Source organism: Photinus pyralis, unplaced genomic scaffold, assembly GCF_008802855.1.
Source record: "Photinus pyralis isolate 1611_PpyrPB1 unplaced genomic scaffold, Ppyr1.3 Ppyr1.4_LG2, whole genome shotgun sequence".
NCBI lineage: Eukaryota > Metazoa > Arthropoda > Insecta > Coleoptera > Lampyridae > Photinus > Photinus pyralis.
Genome location: NW_022170403.1, coordinates 18,360,620 through 18,385,412, shown reverse-complemented (window position 1 = coordinate 18,385,412; position 24,793 = coordinate 18,360,620). Strand labels below are relative to the sequence as shown.

General features: G+C 36.5%; 2 protein-coding genes across 3 annotated transcripts in view; one reads left to right on the top strand and one right to left on the bottom strand.

Moving 5' to 3' along the window:
* Positions 1 to 24,793, bottom strand: part of LOC116164364 (tyrosine kinase receptor Cad96Ca-like) — a 270,318-nt gene that overhangs the window by 15,347 nt on the left and 230,178 nt on the right. The window lies entirely within an intron of this gene.
* On the top strand, positions 12,447 to 13,036 carry LOC116164366 (juvenile hormone acid O-methyltransferase-like). The gene is made up of 2 exons (XM_031478536.1): positions 12,447 to 12,633; positions 12,682 to 13,036. The coding sequence occupies exons 1-2, from the start codon at positions 12,485 to 12,487 to the stop codon at positions 13,010 to 13,012; spliced, it is 480 nt and encodes a 159-aa protein (XP_031334396.1). The 5' UTR covers positions 12,447 to 12,484; the 3' UTR covers positions 13,013 to 13,036.

The window sequence follows — 24,793 nt, the reverse complement described above, 5'->3', positions numbered from 1 at the left end:
AAGATGAAAAATACTTTAGCACAACTGGAGAACTTAAATAATCTCTAAATTCATCAACTTGAGCAGCCTTTATACCTACACAAGTTCTCAGCTTCTGGGAGATTTGTTTCATGTAGAAACTCCAGGAGTAAATGCTAGAGCGTTGTCCACAAAATTGATATTCATTTGATGTTACCTCAATTTATGAAAACAGTTGTGTATACGTACCAATTTCCGCCTTTACAGTCACGAGGTGAATCATTACCATTAATTACAGGCAAGTTTTGTGGTTCATTAACCTCAATTCGGCCGAGATAACGATAAAACCCATTCTCCAATCTATTCATTTCTCGGGTTATGCGAACAAGCCAGCTGAAAGTACCTTCCCTTTCATGAATTTTGAGACATAATTTTTTTGTGGTTCTCTCTGCTAGTTTCATGTTTCCAAAATACGCCAAATTGAAATTACGACCAAAACTCAAAGAATAAAGTTCATTCCGCCAATGTGTTTCTTATATTACTGCTGTTTACAATTTTAGGGTTTGTATTTGCGGGAATTGCGCCAGAGCCGGATGTCTCACACCCAAGTCTATTGATACCCAGCATAATTCACACTCAGGGACATTGCATGAATTCATCAAGGAACTTATTGGTCCTGGGTAGGAGAATAAAATCACAATCTCAATCGACTGAATAGTGAACTCTAATATACTCATTCGTTCTGAGTAGGTGCTCACTTTAAGAACCCGCCCGGAGATTGAAAGAAGCGTCAGACTGGTCACAGAAGCTTATTGAAGAAGACAGACCACTTGCGTTTACAGAGTTTGTTTTCACAATCACCGATGAACTATCGATAGTCACTAACCTAGAAACTAATCTACCGGGTGCCGACGCAGCCGACGGAACCCAGACGCCAAAATGGTTTAGTTTAGTGTTTGAAGGCATATCGTGCAGCGCTATTCGTGTAAAAACAGATCTTTTCAGATTCGCGTTCAATGGCTTGTTATTTGTTTCCATCAAGATGTAAATTACTGAACTCGACTGAAAGAATTACTACACAGCGAAAAGCGCACGCAATCTCAAAATGCTTATTCAGATGAAAGAGATTAGTTTAAATGACGAAAAACAATTTCAATGTGAATTGAGAGTTATTGTAATTATAGTTAATAACGAACATGCTACTGTGGTTATCCATGCGCCGACTTGCGGATATTACCTACTATTGGACCAAGAAGTATTACATATTGTTTTCATCAAAAAAGATTCCGCTGACTTGGTTTCTAATATATTTTTCTTATTAATAGGTTTGATAACTTTGATGTGGACTAAAAGAGGACCTAGATGTGGTATATTGTTGAAAACTATTCTCCTAAAAGTAATATGTACGTTTTCTATTCTTATAGTTTGTTTGAGCCCATGATTTGATTATTTCATCCAGAATAAGCAATATATACGGACGGCATAATCTATTGAGGCTCTTTTAACCCTAATTTTGTCACCTCATCCGTGTTATAGGTATGTAATTGTTAAGAATACTACTAACGTACTGGTACCTTTTACGCTTCTGTAAATATTATTTTCCGGAATGAAAGGTACCAAAGAGTATATAACGTATGTATACTCTTTGAAGGTACCTATTACATTAAACTTAATGTGTATTTTGTGCTGCCTATCAATATAATAAACAAATATCAAAATTGAATTCGCTAAATCATTGAATAAAAAATTGAGTTTTTGTTCAATGACTGAATGCACTCGTAAGATCATTAACCGAACTCGAATTAAATGCTTGATAGGGCGGAAAGTTATTGACGTAGTAAAATGGGGAAAAAATGCTGGCGTTTATCTGAAACAAGGGTTAGTTTAGATACATAAAAGTTTGAAACCGGTTCAGCACGTCCCAAGTGAACAATCATGCACTTAATTACAAAACACATAACATTAATGTCCTGCTTTTCTTGTTTACAATGCAAACTAAGCAAATGAGTTCATCGCCGAATACGATTTTTTAGTCCCTTTGTAAATCTAACCCCTTTAAATCAAGCGAACATTTCGGTAACCTTTTATATTTGATTCTACCTTTGATGTGGGACGAGATGTGCGTATCCGTGTAAAGAATCGGCGCGTTTCCATGATCGATACAAACGTCTGTGGATCACTAATAAATTCGCTCATTTGACATGCTCGTTTAGAAGTGTCTGCATGACAAGCAATTGAGGGAGATTGATAGCAATATCGTTTGGTTTTTGTGACTACATGGCTGTTTCTGTTTAAATAACCGTAAGGGCGAAAAATCTATTTTCATTATTCATTTTCTCAACGCGTAAGTTAGGATGTATTTAGATAAATCGATCTCTCCAAGATGTAACATTCCTATTCTATTGCCTACAAACAGTAAATTACGATTACTGTACCCTTCAAGACTAAAAAGGATTCAATTTATTGGTGAAATTATTTAATAATATCGTTGTGTAGAACTGTGAAAGCTCTTATGAGATTGAAAAAGAGGGCACTTTTAAGTCATCGTATGAAAAAGTATATCCAGAACGTTGAACAAGAATTATAACCAACCAGGAGTAAAAGACCTATCACGAATAAAGGGAGCTAAATGATATTATAGCGTGGTTACCCTTACCCACAGGCATTATTAGATCATACCAAGGAAAATTAACGGAACCCCTGAAACTAATTTAATTTACAGCAATTCCTTTCCTTCTCTATAACAGTTTCGCATGATTCCATTTTGGCTCTGTATGAGAACCTGAGAAATCCTGGGGCACGTCGATTAGTATTTTTATTGATTAAAGTTGAAAGTAGCACGTCAGTGTGGATTTTCCCCTTCAGAGCTAATAATGGGCAGAACACCCCGTACTACCTTACCAACAAATAAAATGAATCTAATTCCTAAATGGGACTATTTACCGGATTATATTAGGCGTAGAAAAATTGAGATTCAGGTATACACTGATAATTTTAACAAACACCACAGAACCAAAGTAGTTCAAAATTTAAATGTTAACGATAGAGTTTGGATTACAAACTTAAAGAAATACGGTGTGGTGGTCAATGAAGGCCCTGAACCAAGATCATACGTTGTAATAGCTGATAACAAGCACTATCGACGAAATAGATCTCACCTAATAAAGGCAAATGATACAGCAAATGATACATTAAACCGCTACCCTTACGAATTGTTTGAATGGCCGGAAGAATTGGAAGACCGGACGTCAACGCAGGAAGATCTAAAACGGGGAGGAAGAGCGGAAGAGAGAAGTCTGACGGAAGAGACTGAACAGCGTCCACTGGTAGGAAATGATTATGTCCAGTCAAACGAAGACAATGGTGTAACTCGAGGTGTTATTCCAGCAGAGCAACAGTTTTACACAACCAGATCGGGTCGCGTGGTAAGGCCACCGAGGTCTCGTTGTGAGTGTGGAAACCTTGCTTGTAGTCATTAGTGCCATAAACCCGTAGTTATAAAGACAAGACTATAGTATTAAGTTGACAATTCTAAATCAGTTGTTTAAGTGAAACCGAACGTGCCTGATAAACTATTCTAAAGACTTTGAACTTTAAGACATAAAAAGGGGGGATGTAATATAAGGTAAACGTGACAACGTTGCACGGGTCTCGTACACCGGAACCGGAAAGACAGTCACGACGACAGAAGTCACGTGGATGTACGCGACAAGAGGTAGGTGCAAATTAATCAGTATATAACACAAACCAATTGCAATAAGATCCCACGAACACTCACATGAGGATGAACTATTCATAGCTGCTGAAGTAAAGAAACTGTTACGAGAAGGTATAATTGAAGAAAGCCAGTCTCCCTGGAGAGCACAAGTTTTGATCACTAATAACACGAACCATAAGAAAAGGATGGTTATTGACTATTCGCAAACTATAAATCGCTACACGCAACTAGATGCATATCCACTACCAAATATAGAAGAAGTTGTCACGAAAATCTCAAATTACACTGTATTCAGTACTATAGATCTGCAGAGTGCCTATCACCAAGTCCCAATTCTTTCTCAAGAAAAGAAGTACACTGCATTCGAAGCTGCCAGAAATTTATACCAGTTTACTAGAGTTCCTTTTGGCGTAACCAACGGTGTATCTGCTTTTCAAAGAACAATTGATTGGGTGATTCGAAAAGAAGAATTATCAGGTACATTCGCATATATTGATGATATAACTGTTTGTGGAAAAACGCAAGAAGATCATGACATGAACCTTGAAAAATTTATGCATGCAGTTAATAAATACGGGCTTACGCTAAACAAGGAGAAAAGTAAGTTCAATCTTAAATCAATTAAAATATTGGGTTACTCTATTGACAACCACATCATCAGACCTGACAACGACAGATTGAAACCTCTACTTGACTTACCTCCTCCAAATGATGTCGCTTCACTTCGTAGAACACTGGGAATGTTCGCCCATTACTCTAAATGGATTCCAAATTTCTCAGAGAAAATTCACCCCCTTGCTCATAGTCCATAATTTCCATTGAACAATGATGCGCTAAACGCTTTCGAAAACTTGAAGTCTATGATTGCAAAGTCTACTGTTAATGCTATCGATAATAACATCTCATTCACAGTTGAAACAGATGCCTCGAACCATTCAATTGCCGCTACGCTTTCACAAAACTCGAGACCAGTGGCTTTCTATTCTAGAACTTTGAACAATTGTGAACAAAATCATTCGGCTATTGAGAAGGAGGCCTACGCCATTGTTGAGTTGTTGAAGAAATGGCGGCACTTCTTAATTGGAAAACCTTTCAAATTAATCACAGATCAGAGATCTGTAAGCTTTATGTTTAACTCTAAATTACCTAGTAAAATAAAGAACGAGAAAATTCAAAGATGGCGTTTGGAACTAGCTCCGTTCAATTACGATATCATCTACAGACCTGGACGAGAAAACCACGTTGCTGACGCTTTGTCAAGAATCTCTGCTAGTATGAATTCACAATCAAGAAATCTGAAATTGAAGGAACTGCACGATCATTTATGTCACCCTGGTATAACGAGAATGCACCATTGGCTCAAAAATAAGAATTTACCATATACAATTGAAGAAATCCGAGTTATGACTAACAACTGCCGCACTTGTGCAGAAATAAAACCGAAATATTATAGGCATTCAGATCCACTACCAGAACTAATTAAAGCAACGTCACCTTTTGAGCGAATCAGCATCGATTTTAAAGGTCCTGTTCCCACGAATACCAAGAATAGATTCATACTTACAGTCATTGATGAATACTCTCGTTTTCCATTTGCTTTTCCATGCTCCGATGTAAGCGCAAAGACTGTAATTACTCATCTAAATTCACTTTTCATGTTGTTTGGTATGCCGAGCTATGTACACTCAGATCGAGGTGCATCGTTTATGTCTAGTGAAGTAAAGCAGTACTTGCACTCACGAGGTATTGTCACGAGTAGTACTACCGCCTACAATCCTCAAGGAAATGGTCAAGTTGAAAAACTTAATTCAACATTATGGAAAGCAATTCAACTAGCTCTGAAGACTCACAATTTACCAATTGAACAATGGGAAAAAGTTCTATCATTCGCTCTACATTCCATTCGTTCTCTTTTATGTACTACGATTAACTGCACAGTGCACACCACATGAAAGGATGTTTCGACACAATAGAAGATCTCCTAATGGAACTTCTATGCCTACATGGCTGACAGAGGCAGAACAAGTATTATTGCGTCGTTGTGACCGAAGTAGTAAATACCAGCCTCTCGTTGAAGAGGTAGACTTGTTGGAGTCAAACGCTGACTATTCCTTTGTTCGCCTCCGAGATGGACGTGAAACTACTGTATCCAATAGACACCTGGCTTCCATTGGAGGACAAGGAGAGATAATAGCCTCTAGACCAGAACCTGAAGTTGTTGTCCAACAACCTCACCCGCCAACAATAAATCAAGATATCAATCTAGAGCTTCAAGATTCAAATGTGCAACTTCAGCCTGTTGTGGATCTTGAATCAGAAACATTAAGATGATCAGCTAGAACTAGAAGACCACCACTATATCTCAGAGACTATAGTTCTAGTTGAAATTTATTATTGTTATGGGGGAAATTTTGAAAGCCACGATGAATGATATGATTTGTTCTTTAATGGATCTAGACGTTGTATCGTTTGTTATTTTTGTATGTCAATTTGTCACTCATTTACTTGTATAATTTTAAATGGAATATAGCCTAGCTTTATAAAAGGTTAAAATTAGTATTATAACAGCGGCCGCTTTGAAGGTTAGAAATTTAGAAATTGCTAACCGATTGTAATAGTTAATTTTCCAGGAAAGCAGTTCATTTTACGGTGTTTATACTTTGCAATACATCTCGAGGAATTAATTAATTTCTTCCATAATTAAAAGCGAAAGTCAAACCAATTTCACCGACAGCGCAATAAAATATATCAAATTTCATTTGTTTTCTTGTGTAACCTTCTTTAGAAGTACTTTTTAATTTAGGTCAACAAATTAGAACTCATTTTCACTTTATTTTTTAATTACAATATACAATAATTGACAGTAAAATATTGTAACCTTTTTTGTGTTAATTGTGATTAACAATCTCCACTGATTGATGATATTAAACTTTCAGTCTCAAATGTTAATCGCTCTTAGTAACGCATTTATTGGTAAAAGTGTTTTTCTACTCTCATTCGTGAAAAGAAATTTGATTGTGTAAAGCGAAATATTTTATACCGTTGCGTGAAATTCAATGCAATTCTTATGGGATTCATTTTACGATCGCTGCCATAAGGCGTACACCTAATAGTACAAGATTCCACATAAGATCAACCTTCACTTAAGTATCTGTTTACCTAGTGAAATACATTTTTAGCAATCTTAATATGTAAACATTGAAAATGGTTGCCTAAAAAAATTAAGTCAAGACTACCCTTAATTAAAATTAATGTAATTAATATTTTCTTCAATTATCGATCTCACAAGTAATCTAACTCAAAATAGACTAGTGCCTGCACATCTACACTATAGCAGCCGGCCTGCCAGCAATAACGAATATAATAGCGTATTTTTTTCAAAAATGCGCTAAAAATAGGTGTCCATTTTGTGTTATATTTTCTTACTTACCACCCAAATTTGAATTTCTTGTGACAATTACCTTGCATTTTGCATGGTGTTTTGTGTGTCGATAAGAGTTCTTTAAAGTTAGAGCATAGCAGCGTCATAAAGTTTCTGACAAAAGAAGGACTCGGCCAAAAACGATTAGCGAAAGAATGGTTGAATGATCTCCAATCCATATTATGCGAGCAAATCTTGAAATTTATAAATAGGTAAATCACCCGATGAAACATTTTTACTGCGGCTAACGTAAATTATTATAATAGTTATTTGTATACCAAGGCTGCGAAATTATTGTTTGGTGTACCGAGAGAATAAGTTTTGGCCGAGGGGTAAAGCCGAGGCAAAAAATTCTCTCGGTACACCCAACACATTTCGCAGCCGCGGTGTACACAACATTTTTTGTGCAAGCGCAATATTTATAAATAAAAATAAACACTGTTTCAAATTTTCAATATTAATTTCTAAATTCCTTCTGTCAATTGTGGCCTGCCATGGGAAAGTGTACGTAATAGTATTGCCATGGGTTTCCATTCATAAATTTTACATAAAATGGTCCAATCTTACTTGTACGTTATAGCTGTAGGGCTAGCTTGCACAAAAATGAATATTTAAATGTGTAATTGTTATTTTACGCCTGGATCATTTTAGAATTTGGATTTGCTGGTGCTCTGAGAAAAGGTTCTTTATTAATTTCCAAAGGGGAAAATGTACTTGCCAGGTCATTGAGAATTGTTGATGGTATTAAATTGAATAAGAACTGCTATTAAACATCAATATGAACAACGTTTTTTATTGTATCGGTTTCTAATGACAAACTCTAACTTATTTATATAGCAACAAACTACTACCTTAGATCAAACATAAATGAATTATTTAGTTTAAAGATTTTAGTACAACAAGAATAATCAAAATTGGCAAAGTACCTTCTGAAATTACCAAATATTTAAAACTGACTAATGCTGAAGAGTACACCAGTTACCCTTTCAGGAGATCGTCTGCTACACTACTGGTAGAAGCCGAAGGAGATTTACTACTTACTCTAAAAAAAGCACAGAGGATTGAAATCTTCGACGGTCGCAGAAAGTTACATAGAAAATTCATTGCACAAGAAAATTGAAGTTTCCAATGAAATACTGTCACTTCAAAATAACACTACTACTAAAAACATTGTCATGGAAAAACCATTAAGCGATTCACCAACCGCAACCCGTCAAATTGCACTATTAATATTAATAATCGCTATAATAAAGAAAATTAATTACTGGTTTCTATGATCAAAATGTTAGTTCAATAAAAAGTTACTTTGTTATATGTATGGTCGTAGAAAAGTATAGTGTATAACACGTGAAGGATTTTTTACACGCATTCGTTCGTGCTGCAGACTCCAGGCTCGTGTAAAAAATGTCACTTCACACATTTGCTGCACAATATACTATTTTTGTATGCAAAGGACGTACGAATAATTTGAAGAGTGGTATCAATGCAAGGGCGCTGTACGCAATTTAGAATTGAATTGGCACTGCTAATCTATTTGTCCGAATTAGCGGAACAAGAATCATTTTTAGTTTAGGGCCTAAGTACCAAGATAAAACTTGTTTAAATTTCATTCAAAAAGCCTGGAAGCCGACCTCTCTCATTAAAGGCCGCGGCATCTTGGTTAGCGTCGAGTTGTTTGCGGAGGCCCGCACCCTGGCGGGGTAAAGACATTATTGAATATGCTAATACTAGAACATCCAAGAGTTAAGCCTTGATAATACATAATCAAAAGTACCAAAGCGGTGACACTACATTTGATATGGTACTGGCTATGCCCAGTTTGAATTTCATGCATTTCAGGTCTTAAATGGCCTAGATGACAAATATTATCAAAGTCCTCGTATGAGATCGAATGGACTTCAGCGCATTTTTGTGTGACAGATCAGTATTCTATTAGCCAGTTTTGACTTCATTATCAGTAAGATCTTGTCGGGGACTACCATATTCCCTTCGTCGGTACCCATTTCCGACGTCCCGTTCGCTCGCAATTCGCGTTTGAAGCTTTTACAAATAAATTTGCAAAAATTCGCTAAAAAGGCACCGTGAATATGCTCAATCGATTAGGCTCACCTTTTCGCAATGCCTATTATATTGCTAAAACCTTGCCAATTCACGAACTCCGATTTGCAAATTTGATAAAGAATCCACTTGCAGAATTTCATCGTAATCGGTCCATCCGTTCTCTTTTAAAACGATGGACTGAAGCCATCGAGCGATCGGACGATTGACCGCGATCGGTAGATTCAGGAAAAGTCGCGGATACTGTCGATACGGTACTTACTTAACAGTGCGCAGGGATTTTGTTAATTCGAATTTAAAATTCTCGCACATCGCCCGTGATAATATTACGAGCATGTTACGCCGCCGCTTTTTATTCCGTGTGAAGGATTATTTATGACTTGATAGGTTATACGGTTATCATTTCCAATGTCTCCGATGGTTGCAAGGATTGCGAAATCTGTGAATTGTTTCAAATAGCAACGCAAACTTTTGAATAAATTATTCGACAGACTTTCTTTTTCTGTGGATAGGCAATTCTACAAAAATTATGCGAGGTTTTATTACAAAAAAATTAGGAATTGCAATTATTAATTATATGATGCCTTGTGACATGCTAAAATCATAAACAAACATGAGCAAAAATTTAAAAAAAAACAGCACGCTGTGTTCCCAAGCGGTCACCCACCCATCAAAGTAGCCCGACGCCAAAGATCATCGACGTTGCTTAACTTCGTTTGCGTCAGATGAATACAAGTATGTGTACAAAAAGGTATTTTTTTTTCGTTATTACTAAATTATTCATAAGAATACGATTGTTAGTTTTCAATACGCTCCTATAGTCGTTTTGTCTACCACGCGGAACTACTAAAAATATTTCGCATGGAATCACAAATATTTCCAGTTACCTTGGTCTGTAAGGTTACTGGTTAAATTACCCACTCATTTTTGCGCCACTGGCATAACATTTAATTTATTTGTACTGATTTGTAATGGTGGGAGGTCACTCTAGCTCAATCCGCAATAAAGTAACAACATAAATGGTCCTTCGTCCACGAATCAATCGATCTATAGATATAGAGCTCTGGAGAATACAGGCTCATGCACCTTATCAAAAAGTACGACGATCTATTTATACATAAATTACGCAAAAATGAATAAAGCGGCATTGATTATGAGATATAATTACGCAGCGCAAAGTGATTTTAACTACGTAGCCAAAAATTACTTCAAGCTGCTAAGTATGGATAAATGCGATAACGTGCTGGATGTAGGATATGGTCCAGGCGACATAACTAGATGCGATCTCCTTCCACGTTTATCCTCGGCTGCCAGAGTAATTGGAGTCGATATAACTGAAGAAATGGTTGAATTTGGGGAAAGATACCACAGAAATCACAAACTATCGTTCGAGACATTGATATTACCACCAGCAATGTGCCGTTGCATTTCCATGGAAATTTCAGTCACGTGTTTTCGTTTTATTGTCATTTCGTTTCGAATCTCAGGTACGAAGTAACCGTAAGTATTGAGATAAAGAAAATTATTCCGCAGGAGAACTATGGAAAATATACTTCTCATGTTAGAACCAGACGGAGAAGTATTTTTGAGCCATCTGTCGAAGGTACCTATAGTCGATGCATATGAAATTTATCTCAGCAAACCAAATGGAAACATATAATATTATATAATATATAATGCCCACTCAAAAATAAAGGCAAAATAAAATAAAATATATATTGATTACAGAAATAAAATGAATTTCTGTCAATATTCGAGAAATTCCGAATTGGGTTTAGGGTTAACGTGCGCATTGAAGAAAAGAGATTGATTCCAGGGTGACCCCTTTGCTAAAACTAAAATTGCTCACGCCCCCCTTCCACAAATGGCATGGTATTATACAAAGCGAGTTTTTTTTTCATTTCCACTATGGGGGTTCGTAAACTCCTAGTGATTTTTTCTCAGCTTTCTGATGGCGCCGAAATAAAACTTTTAAGAGCCATAAAATAGTAGGTATATTTTTCAATCAAATCGAATATTGCACCCTAACATCAATGGCTTTTGAGGTCGTTTTTAGTTCATTCGAGACCAGGATTTCTTCTCTTGTAGGGCCAATTTCACCGTCAACATTAAGTATCCCTTAAAATTAAGCATAACTTAAATACCATAGTAACGATTGTCTTAATAATGGATTCGTTTCCCTAGCAGTATAGGAAACGGAAAAATGCATGACATTAATGTGAAAACTGCCAGAGTGAGTTGACGAGTTGTCTTATGAACGGAATTTGCGGTTTGAATTCCTGGGCTATAAGACTGATTCATATTTGAAGGCCACCGTGGGAATTTCGGGAACTGTAAGATATAGGTAGGTAGTTTAAATTTGGCATAGTTGGGTATTTTGATGCTTAACAAAATGCAGTTTTGAAACTGAAAAAATTCCGACAAGTTTCGGAGATCCGGAAAAAACGAAAGTGAGATGTCTGTTCGTGCGGACCAAGTTTCTAGTATGAATACTTCAAAAAAAGAGAGGAAGGGCGAAAATACTGGACGAAGCGTATCTGTTTGTGGCGGTGGTATCAAAGTTTCAAACTTTAATATCACAAGAGAAAAATATCGGGGGTAGGTAGCCTTAAAAAGAGTGATGGTCTTGATTAGCGATGTCCATAAAAGTTAGAATCTTTTATAATTTAGTGGTCCTTTCCGAGTAAGGCGGTGGTTCCTGACCCGTCTGAATGTATGAAATAATACTTCACCAAGTTTGTTAATATTAAATTCAATTAAAATATTCTCATCTCTAATATATTTGATAATTGGAGCTGTACTTGGCCAAAGTCAATACAATATTCCGTTCGTTTGCCTCAGAAGGGCACAAACTAATGAATATAAGTATCTAGACAAAAAGTTATTTTTTTTTCGTTATTACTATATTATTTATAAGAATTGATTGTTAGTTACAAATACTCACACTCCCACAGTTTTGTATTGCATGTGGAACTAATATAAATATTTAGCTTCGAAACGTATATATTACGAGTTATCTTGATCTCAAAGGCTACAAATACTGTCTCACCTACCTACCTTGTTTTAATGATCAGTTTTACCAAAAAGTACGACTGTCTAATTTAATCAATCACGCAGCAATGAATAACGCGGCATTGTTCATGAGATTTAATTACTCATCGCAAAGGGATTTTAAGTACGTCGCCAAAAATTACTTCAAGTTGCTTAATATGGAAAAATGCGACAACGTGCTGGATTTAGGATGTGGTCCAGGCGATATAACTAGGTACGATCTCCTTCCACGTTTGCCACCGACTGCCAGAGTCATCGGAGTGGATATATCTGAAAACATGGTTGAATTTGGGAAAAGATACCACAAAGACGACAAACTGTCGTTCGAATTATTAGATATTACGGCCAGCAATGTGCCGTTACATTTTCATGGAAATTTCAGTCACGTGTTTTCGATTTATTGTCTTCATTTCGTTTCGAATCTCAGGTACGAAGTATCCGTAAGTATTGACCTAAAGTGAAAATTATTCCGCAGGCAAGCTATGAAAAATATACATCTCATGTTAAAACCAGAAGGAGAAGTATTTTTGAGTCATATGTCGAAGATGCCCATGTTCGATGCATATGAAAGTTTATCTCAACAAACCAAATGGAAACCGTTTATGGTCGATTACAGAAATAAAATGAATTTCTGTCATCAATATTCGAAAAATTCCGTACAGTTATTTGAAGATCTCCTAGTAGATATCGGGTTTAAGGTTAACGTGTGCATCGAAGAAAAAAGATTGATCATTTACAGCAAGGAATACTTCTTAGGTATATCGCTAAACACAATTTCTCAACTTTCAAACGAAACCCTGTTGTAGGTCTGATGAACGCGGTGAATCTTGTTAATATTCCCAACGATTTAAAGGATGATTTTTCAGCAGACGAGTGGGAGTTTGTGAAAAAAAAGTGGGATGAATTTTATCGATGACAACGGAGACGAATGCGTTTACTACCCTTACACGTTACTCGTTGTGCATGCTATCAAACAGCGGAGCTGATTACCAATAGACTATGGTGAAGGTGGTGGGTTAGGTATAATACCTTTTTCAGTCTCTGATCGCAAAACGTTTATTGTGTAGGTATCCTTTGACGACAAGTACCTATAAACATTGGAAATGTGTAAAGTCAATGCTATAAATAATATGTTTTCATTTATCTACTTCTATTACCCAAGATGGTAGCTTTCATGTAAAAGGACCCTGATCATTCAGTTCTTGTGTGCAAAACTTTGTTCAATCTTTTCTGGGTGTTTGTTGGTAAGAAGATGCATTTTCAATGCTATTATTATTAAAATACCCGTTAAAATACAGAACATTAGATATAAAAGTAGTGTATGAACCCTTGCTAAGGTTAATAATTTAGAACATAGCTAACATATTCATATCAAAGATATGTAGGTCTAGGTATACATCTACATATATTTATCTACATCGAATGTAAGTACGTTAATCCCCTCCTAAATAGCATTCAAAGCACTCTTAGTAGCCGCAGAGGGGAGGGTAAAGATTGAGGTGTTAAGGTGGCCTCCTGGAAAAGGAGGAAAAATGTAAAGATAACTAATATAAGCTCATTTTTATGAAATTTATGACACACGTACACAATTTAAGTTTCCCATGTGATGAGGACTGTTCTAGAGGAAAATTATCACAAGCGAAAGGAGTATAAAGAGAATCCGTTATAAAAGTCAGTTTCTCCAAAGAATACTCTTTGGTTTCTCTCTATAGCAGACTCCCCCACTCCAAGTTAGTTATAGCTATGCAATACTATACTGCATTCAATATAAGAAGGGATGGCGCTGTGTTTGAAAATCGACACACACAGGAAAAATATAATACGACACAAAATTTGAAAAATATAAATATAAATCAAACTATATCACGCTTGGATCTTTGAAATTGACAGCTAATGACAATTCGACAGTTTAGTTCGTAACTGAAACTTCTAAAAGAGAGAATTCGTCACTCGTTTTATTTTTCAGGGTAATATTGACTCGTGTTTTAACCAATCACAGTGAAGGTCAAACTGTCCCTATGCTTTCTACCGCTACCTTCTTAAAATGAATAGCGTATAGTTATAATCTTCTAGCTATTAAATCATAGTAGGCGCATGCTGACAAATTACTAAGAGCAGTCATGTAGAAGGATTTATTTAGATACTACTACGTATTACATAATTAAATAATGAGTTGAAAGTGTCGAGATTCTTGAATAATTATTAATTAAATTCCAGAAAACTCTATTGTCAATCTAGAAAATGAGCAAATCTCTTGCCGCAAGAAACTGAGAAAGGCATTTAAGTATGTCTCGTTTAATGAAGCCATGAAAATTTTATTCCGACCGAAAGAAACTGAAACTGCGAGCTCTCCATTTTATAAACGTACAAGTACTTGTTTAAGGTCGCAGAAATGATCAAACACTTTTAAGACTGCACAAAACCATGTGCAATGATGCTTTGTCCATTTTGCAGAAAAATCAGCTTTAATTTGTTTTGTACTACCAAAAGCAGATTACAGTTGACTTTAAAGTACCTAAAGTGAGAGTCTGGAATGATTTTTCGCCGAAACAGATGTTTTTGGTAGTTATTTCCGTAGATCCCAATTTCGTCTATTTTTTTTATTGTAGTACGTTTGGACCTACCTTTGATACTATACTTGCCAGGCTAGCTCAGATAAAAAGGGATTAAAAACAGGAAAGAATTCAGTTAACTTCACTTCATAATAAAAGATTCGTAACCAACAACAAACTCACAGTTATTAGCAAAATATTTAGAAATTTAACTACCTACTCGAGCATATTTGGCGTATTTTTGAGACAAACCTTTTTACTTCACTTTGTAAGGAATTATAAATGATATGAAAATTATAATAGGTGATCCCAAAATGAATATGTACAGGGTGGTTCAAATTCGTGGCTCGCCATTGTGATCTCCGGAACGGTGAGAGATACAGTGTATGCTAAATCAGGGCAGAGACATTTAAAATTTTTGAAACGATTCGCGATAGCACCTTCTATGGTCACTTTTTTTCGGAAAATATGAATCTGTTATCAGAACTTCCATAACACACTAGATGTAGAAGCTACAAGCTACTTCTTCCTTATTTCGTATGGACACCATACGAGATTGTTAAGGAGATAGAAGACAAAAAAGGAAAATAATGACATGTCACACTCACACATAAATTTACATGAAAAGTTTCAAAATCACATTTACATTCTTTTCTCAAGAAAACATCGACGGGGAACTAGATCTTGGTGAATCAACATGTTTATAATGGCCATGCAATGAATCTCTTTTTTTGTGTCATTACGTAAACATCTAATATGGCGTCCATAACAAACAAGAAATTCTGATAACAGATTCAGATTCTCCGAAAAAAGCCCATAAAAGATACTAACGGGAATCGTCCATTTCCGATCATTTAAGTTAGGGAAATTGAAAACGAAATTTGATACTTTCAGTTTTTTTGTGATATTTTCAAAGGTTTTTCAAAAATGTCAAATACGTTTTTGAGTACACTCCATTAACCTACACTATAGCTCTCACCGTTACGTAGCTCCCAATGGTGAGCCACGAATTTGCCCCACCCTGTACATTTATTATGATTAAATAGATTTAACCAATTTGTAATGCATAATACAAATCCCGGAAAGTCTATGTAGTACATACTTAATTTAAGTCTTGCTACGGGGGTTCCTTCTGGACTTGAAAATTACCATCGGTTCCGCCCGGCAAGGCAAACCGTCTTCTTCTCAGGCTGCTCAATCGATAAAAATAAATGCTCCGGCTAACTCAAATCGGTGGGCTTTTAACTCTTTTGAAACTGCGTAACAAACCTTAACCTGCCGCCTACCAGTCTCCTGACGCAACTCCTACTCCTCTCTTTCCTTCCCCTCGTTCTTCGTTAAAGACATAGGCACATTGAAACCAAATAGATAATATATTGAAATGATATTAGAGATACAAACAAATTACAGGGATCTAGCAGTTCTTCTCTCCTCCTTGTAAAAAAAATAGCTTAACAATGACAACTAAACTAAATAAAAATCCTACCAGGTGAGACTAATTTACTCAAGGGGTGGCCATCCTCTACAGTTTGAAAATTTCAACAACAGGTCATTGGTTTTTACTCCAGCGTGGGCTGGGACTTATTTAAATAAACACAAAAATTTATCCTACTCTTTGGTAATCGTTCATTGGACTTTAATAAACAATCAAATCAAAATTTTTTTACTATAGCTTCATTACCAAAAAGTGGGATTTTACAGAACGTTACAAATTTAATTAGACTAACCTTTACAACATTTGTACAGCCGATCTTGTGAACTGCTCTTTCCTCTGGTACAGGGTGGATGTGATGAAACCTGACACTTAGGTCTCTGTGACTTCCTAGGGGGTGGCTTGAAGTTAACACACGGAAACAAAATCCACGGTGCCTATCCTTCCTCGGAACGAAAGCAAAGTTTAATGTTTGAACTGAAGCTTAGTCCAGGAAATCCTTCGCGTGGCGAGTTGGAGACGGCTAGTTGCCAAAGTTTCTACACAGCAGGTGTATTTAATTTAAACAGTGACCCCTACTATTTCCTTCCACCGGCTCTTAGAGTTTATTGACTTTAATTCGCCTGCGGGAGACGGATTTTTGAGTTAGCGGCACTGCAGAACACAAATTTTTATGATCACTATCCGACGGTAAACCGCGATTTGTTCTTGGGTGGTTCGACTTATTATTTCACCAGCTCTTCTTGGGGCAAATATCTCCCCAAAACGCAGCGCTCCTTCGACAAATGACCGTACGGCACTAGTAGGAAATTCCACCTGGGGCGGATCCCGAATATCGGCGCCTTGAGGACTAGGCAGCACTTTGAATTATATATCCTCGAGAAATCACAACGTATCCTAACGCGATTCACTGCATCCAAAGTAAACTGGGGTGAAGCTCAAGGGTTCGCCTAAATATCACCTGATCGGAACCTGGGTCTTCGTCGCCAAAAAATCAACGCGAAAAGAAAATAACACTTCGAAACGGGTGCAAAAAGCACGCAACTGCGAGCAACCGAAATAAACCGGTGGCTCAAACCGCTAGGTACCCCCAAAAAACGATCACTCAAGGTACGTGTTGACCCCTTGACGTACTAACCGCGAGTCTCTCCAAAACGATCCCCTTCTTCAGAATTGAAATGAGAAAACCACACCCAAATTACCATAAAACAAAAATGGCTCCCGTTAGAAATTCTCCCATTGGTTTAGATAAAGAAGACTTAACCCACTCTAACTTCGTCGTCAACCTCCAGGAACTGCTGAATAAGCTGATCTCACGGTTTTCTGCTGACGAAATGGAGACCCCTTATCCCTTGATGGCTCGGTGCTATATCCGCTCCTATTCTCGGTCTAGACGGCGCTTTGGGTGATAAACGAACGACAAAATTCTTATTACTCATGATGACGACAATCAACTTTGCAATCTTCCCACGACGAAATTAAATCTGAGCGAAATTAAATCTATCGGACCATAGTCTTGAGCGAACCGAAATGCCCAAACACAAAATTTCTAACCGGAACAAATAATGAAATATACAGGGTGACCTGCACTATCATGACAAGAAATTTCGAATTTTTTAATGAAATTTGGCGCGAAATAAAACCACTCGTTACAGTCTGTCGTCGTTTGAAAACATAATATTAATTAGAGCCACCCCTTTTCTTAGTTTTCGTTAATGTTAAAAATAAAGGTGGAGAACGAATATGTACTAATGGAAGGCGAATCTATATTCAGAAATATAATACTTACAAATTTGAAAACTCTTTAAAGTTGTATACACACCATGGCTATCCGTGTTGGCTTTCGGCTTCTATACTACTCAACATCATTTATGGAAATCAGTTCAAATACGTACGTAAAACAATAAAAAAAGCTGAAACAAACATTAAATGATTATGTGCGAGAATTGAAGATAAAATAGAGCCCATTTTGAATGCCTGGACATATCATAGGAGTATAGTAATAGGACGTACGACAGCGAGATGTCACTGGATAACACGAAACTTGTAGGAGGGAAAAGCATTTCTACAGCTTTCGCAACTTTAATGAACTGCCTATAAAACGATTCTTGCCCTATACATATATTTATAGAACGTGCCAATGCGAAGGAATTCTTTCACCAGTTTTCCACTTAAGGGTTCATGCGTTCCTAAAACAAATAGGTAGGTACACTTCCTATGTGGAAAATGCCCCATTCAAAAATCGAGTTCTACAAATGAGGTTCAAAACTCCGAGCCGAGCTCCATAGTATCAACTCCCGCAAAGTTTTTTGAAAAAATTACACCAAAGAAAATACAGGGTGTTCCTAAATATGACGTCAATGCGGAAAGTGCTAATTGTTTGGCTTATTTGATACTTAACTAAACGATCATTATTAGCATTCGCCCGGAAATGCTTCATTACCGATCTACATGGTGTTGAAATTTTACCGTACACCTTACAATTTAAACCTTTAATTTATAAACAGGAAAACACAAGATAAAATTCTCAATGCCAACTTTTAAAACTAATAAAAAAAGTATCCAAGTAAATCCAACGCCTACAATATTGTTGGTGCTGTTAATGTTCAAATTTCACCGTCCTTAAACTAATACCTTTCCTTTACTATTCGTTAACCGAATCCAATATATATTAAGAATTATAAAAATTGAGCCGCGCAAAACTATGCGTTCGATTGTCAATTATTTGTAGTTGGAAATGTAATTAAGTTTGCTGATTACGCAAGCGGCTAGTAAATTATATTAACTTAACTGAAAGGATTAATTTAATTCCCACTCATATAATTGACTCATATTTTAATGTTATCACTTCATGAATATGCATTGATGTTTTCAAAGAAATTTATAATGGTTTAGGTGGGTTTAGGGCTGCTGACAGTAGGGCGAAATAGTGCCTTAGATTTTGGGTTCTGTAGGAAGCAGACCAGGTTTCTGTAAAATGCGGGACGCTACATTCCCTAATACCTATTCCGCGTTCCCGCGGCCTTTCGGTCTCGAGTACTGTCATTTATCACTCGTTCGTAGAGGACCGAAAATTAGTGAATTAGAGTGAGCATAAGTTCGCTATCGGGGAACATAAAATGGCATACAAAGCCAAATAAAACCTAACCCAAAAGAGTGCAAGGCCAGGTGTCCTTGCAGTCGGTATCGCGCCGACGAGTTTATCTGTAGAGATGGTGCAAGTAGAATAGAAAATGCTTAGTAGGCATCCATTATAACTAAGTGACAGAAACCTCGGAACCATTGTCTACGTTTGAAGAAATCTATCACGGTTTCAGTACGTTGCAGTACATTAGGATTTATTCTTGGATCGAACAAATTTTAATGGAGTACGCAACTACAGTACGCATCTATCATCTAGTCACAACAAACACTGACATACAAACACACAATCATGCTATCGAACAAATTTTCTGTATTGTAGCAAAAGACAGCGTAATTGATAATTAAGATCTTTGGGTTTGCAATCCGTTTAATAGTTTGCAAATAACGTACGTTTAGTCTGATAACGGGATGATACGGTGGTGGTGTATTCCATTGATCTTAGATTTTACCCAGTTGACTGCCATTGTGAGATACAATCGTAAATTGGTAATCCACATCTTGAAAACTGTTCTCGAAGCATTGGTAGGTATATTTGTGTTAGGTAGCTGTGATATTCTAAGAATCTACCATAAAAAGTAAACAAAAAGTAGCAATCTATAATCGAAGAAAGTTTAAAAACGGCTTGGTGGAGAGCATTGCTACGGCATTATATACAATACGGAGAAAACTCCGCAGCACTGATTTAAACCTGATAAATCGTTTGTATAAATGTTTAGTTTATCAGAAAATAATAATAGACGTTATTGAATTACTACTGAAAGCACTTTGTCTAATACCTTCCGTTTGTTATACTACGCCAAATAATTTATGATTATATTGTTTAAAACTTAATTTCATTCCGTATTAAGACAGTGTCAGATCCTATAGGGCACAAAAGAGGACAAAAGCTCTACAGTTAAAGCTTTAATGAGGTTAGCACTTCTGCAAGAGAGTGAATGGTGCAGTTCCACCGTACCTCATTAAAAACACATGGCACTCAATGGATTTCTTATAAACTTTTTAAATCGAGTTTCTTTCAAGCAAATGCATTACGCGATTTATATGTATTCATCGAAGGTATCCATTGCGACTTACTTCAGATTAATTTTAATGCAATGTAATTTGCACTTTGTCACAAGAAGCTGCTGGAATATTCAATAATTACAATCGCGGATCAAATGGATAACTGCTAAAGCTTTTTGTTTCCATATTTTGTAATGTTCTTCAGTATTACTTATTGAAAATTGTTTGAATTCAATTTTGAGAACACAAAAGTAATTTATTCCCCAGTTTATACTTATATAATACAATTATATATAATAGCTTAGTAAGTCAACTGAAATCAATAGAAATACGTTGCCACAGAAATTCAATGGCTCGTTTTTCCCAGTTGCACGCTCGAGTCTGTTGCCCACGTCTGTAATCAACTCTCCGGTCAATTTCCCAGAAATTTCCATCGACTTAGCAGCAACTGGGTAGATGTGTTAATGACCTGGTAGTCAAAAATTGCATTTGGAAAACGTATACGTTTTTAAGTCTTCGCATCTAAGCGTATACGAATAGATGCGACTGGTTTCAAAAATCGACCCCCTGGTCTCTATATTTATTAATTTTCCGACCCTCAGCAACCGCAGCACCACATGATCTACTGGTAGAATTCAAATAACTAGACGCGAGACTAGTATAGTAAGTACTTGTTCGGACGGTTCGATCGAAGCCACCAGTCACCGTAATATTACGGTGGCTTCGGTTCGATCACCTTCGAACGTTACTCTGGCGTGAGTCGATCGAGATTCGAGTGCGCCGAAAATGTATAATAAGTAGGTAAGAGGTACGTCATGCGAAGATAAGCTCTCTACAATAAATTTTGCTTATAGGTACATTTTGTCTGAAAATAAATAACAAAAAATATAGTCGCCTATGAAACACTTGAAAGATAATATAAGCTTGATGTTAAGAAAACAGTAAACAAAACAGCTGATATTGAACAAAATCTACAAATATTTTTCAAAGTACCCCTGATTGTGCAAAATTCACATGTTGCATCTGTTTCCCAAAGATCGTGTCGCATTCAAGATTGGTAGTGGTTGGACGTTCATTCTGCATTTTGCTGTAGATCTTCACCAGTTGTAGAAGGACATACTTATAAATTTTATTTAAAAAAAAACAAAAAGGAATCAAATGGGTTTAAATCGGGTGGACCTGCTGGCAATTTTATTGGTCTCTTGGTCCCCGTCCAATTATTAGGTACGAGATCATTAAAATTAAATAGTTTCGAACATTTAACACATTACGAGCTGCGTCTTACTGAAAAATAAATATTATCGAGTAAATTTTCTAGGTCGTGCTCTAATGTTTGAATATATCTGTCAGACAGATGTAAGTGTGTCGCTAAAAATATAATATTTTAAACTATGTCGTTTTATAGGCAACACCCCACATTTAACCCAACTTTTCCTTGGGCTCGCATAGGTAGATGCGGGTTTTTCATTTGCCCAATCACGGCTATTTGGTTTATTCAAAATTCTAGCACTCGTCACCGAAACACCAACATCTATTGCAATTTGCCGTGAAGAAGTTTCGTGATTTGGTTCTACACATTCCTACAAGGGCGGCTTCCTCGTCAACGGTGTCATTTTGATCATTTATAGGTCGAGAGTGGACAAATAATCCAAATTCAGGTAAATTCTCTTTCAATCTGCAATGCAGGTATACATGCAGGTGTTCATTTGAAAACTTCCCACCACGGATTTATCGAAAACCCAATAGTTTAAAGGAAAAAACTCACGCACCACAAATTTTTACCTGTTTTTATGTCATTGGCGGTTATATAACGGTTGTTACGTTTTTAAATTATCATACCTACATATTACATATTAAGGATCCTTTATAGTTTTGTATTGTCGTCCGTCCGTCCGTGTGCGCTCTAACTCTTTTTAAAAGTGACCGATTGTGTTGAAATTTGGTGTAGGGGTACTTTGGACATTAAGGACGGACGCTATTGATTTTCAGGAAGCTGGTTCAACAGGAACAAAAGTTATAGGGCTTCGAATGAATCGGGAACAGGAAAAACTGCGGGCTCAATATAATAGAAATCAACATATTTCATTCCCTACGTCATGTATCGAGTTCGGACTTTCGCTAGATTATTCCCTCTGACTTTTAGATGTGTAATAATTCAATATAACTCTTCTCTATAGTATAGGTCAAAAGTTTTAGAGCAAAATGTACCCAAAATTATTCTTTACACATAAATTTGGAGTTGTAAAAGCTTTCAAACGCATTATCTTGATGCTGAAAGAGTACATGACGTCCACATTTGATAACCGCATGTGTGTGATTCAAAGATGTTAAATTATTTTTCTGAGGTCACATGGATTTTGACCAAAATATGTCAAAATCGTTATTTATGCACCAAGATCGTTGGGAAAAAGACTAGGGGCATTATCTCAATGCCTAAGACATGAAAAAAGACTATAAAATGTATTACTTATGTAAGATTAAAATAAATTGTCGTTAAAAGTGATTGTAATACTGAGGATCCTTCGATATTTCGTTGTATCGGTTTATTTATAGCACGATCTGATGATGACACATTTTGTAGTGTCAAAATCGATAGCCAATAAGAAATAAATACAACGTTTTTATATTTTTCTCATCACAATTTCATTCTTTCTACATATCCCACACCGCAATTAGCCGGTGAGCTTTATCCTTTATGTCATTGTTTGACCTTTTCATCGATATTCGCAATAGCGTCCGTTTAACACAAGTAGTAAACGGTCCTAATAATATAATCGGATTAAGTCCGTACGTGTAAATTGGAATATCGATTAGTTTTCAACGAATGTTGTGTATTTGTTTTACAAAATGAGCGTAAGCTTCACCCCTAGTTCGCTCTACAACGAATAATGCACTTGCAAAGTATCAATGTAGGTACACCGGAGAATCACTACGCATTTTTGATAAACAACTATAGGTATAGTTTCTTACTGTAATAGTCCAAGTGTCCAGTAGGAAAGTATACCTTGAACGCCCGGACGACTAATAATTTTCATAGGATTCGCCATAAAAAGTTGTATTAGAATCGACAACGGTGCCGGCGAAAATCCTGCCGAAAGCAATTAAAAAGGATTAAATTCGCCCCTTATTTTTGGAAAATGTACTTTATTGTCCCGGACGTTCAGGAAGAGTACTAAAGGGTGCATATGGATGAGTTTTATCGGAAAAAGTCACGGTGCCGGGGCGCAACTTGCCGCAACCCTTGGCACCGCGACTACAAATGTGGTGGTAAATCGTACTAAACTATCTTTTTCTCCCGGACCAAAATGATCTACTTATATGAAATATGTAGCTTGCTATTATACGAATAAAAAAACCAACGGTGCCGACTCTCAGGATGCCGGAAGTCCTCGGCACCGTCGATGGAATCCGGGCGCGTGCGAGCTTATTGACAGTGCGCCAATAAAAGAGGTGGTAAATTGTAATAATCCAGCTTGTTTTCCCGGACCAAAAAGTCCTTAATGAAAAATTTAGCTTAAGAGTAGACAAATTATAAGAAATCCGGGGGCGCGCAAGAGCCTTCTTTTCGTATCCGATCACTTCTGTGACTGCGAGAAACACGATTTAAGTCCATTTTCTCAAACTTTTGACGATACAGATTTCAATGAGTACAAATAGACTTATGCCGTTATTTCGGTCACTTAGAGAATCATTCTTTTATAGGCTGAACCACTTTTTTGTTCAAAAAAAAACAACAAAAGAACCGGCAAAATCGTTTTTAATTCTTAAACATTAATTTTTTGAAAAGTAAAACACGAGGTAAAACACTTGACTTGTGTGGTTATACCTGAAAGCAACCCAAAAAAAGTAGAAATGATCGAATAATTGTCCTGAGAGTCATCTAAATCATTTTCTTCCACATCGGTGTCTAGTTCCGAGTTTCAGGACGGTTGTTTTTCAAAATATCATCGACGCTCAAAGGAGTAGGATCGTCCTCGAACCAAAAGGGTTCTAATAGTACATTATATATCAAGGTAGAGAAGTCCACTATTATTGCCTGAGCACCAAGATTACATCTCGAGGCGCTTGCGCCGAGGGGGGTAAGGTGCGAAGGCAATAATAGACTTCTCTACCGTGGTATATATACTATTTTTTTCACTACTAGCACTTGAAATCCTCTAAATTAACATATTATATTGATAAGAGAGTTAACGGTTGGACAGAATTGTTTGTTTCTTAATTTAACATGTCAATCAAGTACGTGGAAGTACAAGGCAAACAGGCCGTATTTTGTTCTGTCATTGAGATTTTTCAAAGAGTAATTTCGTTCGAATTTTTTCAAAATGTGATAATTTTAGGTATGTAATTTCTCTGGAAATTGCGAATGGTGGTGATTCGTTTTAGAGAACTTGTCTAAACGTTCATTGAGCGAAATTTCGGGTTGTGTTTTCTAAAAGTGACAGCGTGACAGTTTTCAT

Coding starts and splice junctions, on each gene's coding strand:
- LOC116164366 (XM_031478536.1), top strand. CDS start 12,485: ATGGTTGAATTTGGGAAAAGATACCACAAAGACGACAAACTGTCGTTC. Junction 12,634..12,681: donor CATTTCGTTTCGAATCTCAG/GTACGAAGTATC, acceptor ATTATTCCGCAG/GCAAGCTATGAAAAATATAC.